At 37.4% G+C, this 1,829-nt stretch overlaps 1 protein-coding gene across 1 annotated transcript in view; it reads right to left on the reverse strand.

Moving 5' to 3' along the window:
* LOC106874631 (uncharacterized) overlaps positions 1-1,829 on the reverse strand; it is a 77,961-nt gene that overhangs the window by 17,910 nt on the left and 58,222 nt on the right. The window contains exon 6 of the mRNA XM_014922429.2: positions 667-877. Within this exon, the coding sequence (XP_014777915.1) occupies positions 667-877 (211 nt within the window). The remainder of the gene's footprint in view (positions 1-666; positions 878-1,829) is intronic.

The following is a 1,829-nucleotide window of genomic DNA, read 5'->3' on the forward strand; positions in this document are numbered from 1 at the left end:
AGGGGGGGACCAGTCAAGCAGCACATCACGCTGTAATTCTTGGGCTGAGAAATCAACACTTAAAAGCCATAATTTTAAAGGAGCGATAAGAATTTTTGAATAAAGGAAAATGGGTAGGGGTGGGTAGGTACCGTCAGCAAGGGGATAGGCCTCTTAATCGTAGATTTTAAATATTTGAGAGACAACAATGCATAAATCGTAATTTTTAAAAGAGCAATGAAATCTAGGTGAATAGAATATATACGTAGCATGAATTTAGGAAGCTTAGAAAATGAATAAGTATGAATTTAAGACAAAAACTGAATTCAATTGAATTTCATGGAGAGAGACTGACTAATCCCTCGAGGACACTACTCCAGCAGTTCATTGGCTGAAATCAGCAAAAGAGTGTGCGTGTGTGAGAGAGAGAGGTGGAAACAGGTGAGGTCAGGCAATAGGATAGATATTCAGACATTGAAAGTCTGTCTCAATGCATCCTGCAACCATGGAAAAGTGTGCATTAAAACAACAATGTTGATCATGATGGATGTGGCAGCAGCTGTAATGATAATGATGACACTGATTTAAATATAAAAAAAATTTACATCTAACTAAGCTGAAATGAAACACAGTTATTAGCTTCTTTCTGTTTTTAGTGTAGATAATAGAGTAGAAAACATATCTTACTTTTTCCAGTTTGGAACAGGTTTAAAAGATCAAAAAGGGGTGTATTGGAAGGAACTATAGGAACAGAGCGAAAAGCAGAGCTGTCAATAAGTCTGTAGACTGGTATACAATCTTTAGGATCCAAGAGTATTAAATTCTTCACCAGAAGAACTCCCAAGATATTTTGTTTACAACCCTGGTATATGGGAATCCTAGAGTGTCCTGTTGATAACTGGAAAGAAAATTTGCAAAAAAAAAATACATTTAAAACTTCAAGTTTTGTAGTAAGAAATATTAACAATTAATACGGAAAAACAATTCAATGGTATCATCATCATCATCATCCACTTTTCTATGCTTGTGTAGATCAGACAAAGTTTATTGAGGCATATTTTCTACAGTCAAATGCCCTTCTTGATACCAACCCTTACCTTTTTCCAAGCAAGGCAATATTTCACCTGCCCAGATATGTTTTTGGAGAGTATTGAAAATGAATGACATTCATTTACAACAATTATGTGATGTGAAGACAAAGCGACACAAACCCTCATGCAGACACATACACACACATACATATATATATATACAATAGACTTCTTTCAGTTTTGTCTACAAAATTCATTCGGAGAGCTTTGGTCAACCTGGAGCTATAGTAGAAGACACTTTCACAAGGTGCCACTGTGTGGCACCTTTGGGCTGGAAAGAAAACTTCTTAGCTGCACTTGTGCATATATATCATCATCATCATTTAGTATCTGTTTTCCATGCTGGTATGGATTTGACAGGGGACCAGTGAGGTGCAGGGCCCTCTCAAACTCCACTGTCATCTTTGGCATGGTTTCTATGGCTGGATGCTCTTCCTTATGCCAACCACTTTACAAAATGGAACTGGGTACTTTTTCAAGTCACTGGCACAAGTGAGGTTGCCATGTAACTTACAAGACAGGAAAAAAAAAAAAAATGAAAAAAGAAAAGGAAAAAACTCCAACTCCTCAGAGGTAAGTATTTGGGAAGGGGAGGTGGAGGTAGGTGGCTTTGTGTCACATGTTCAAAGGGTAAAGTATTATAAAGGGACAAGCCCAAGTGTTTTGCTAGAGAGGAGATACACTGCTAAATGAAATAAAAGGAAGGTAGTGATGGGGTGTAAGAGCAAACTCTTAAGGAACAAGAAGGTAGGTGATGGG

This window comes from Octopus bimaculoides, chromosome 3, assembly GCF_001194135.2.
Source record: "Octopus bimaculoides isolate UCB-OBI-ISO-001 chromosome 3, ASM119413v2, whole genome shotgun sequence".
Taxonomy (NCBI): Eukaryota; Metazoa; Mollusca; class Cephalopoda; order Octopoda; family Octopodidae; genus Octopus; species Octopus bimaculoides.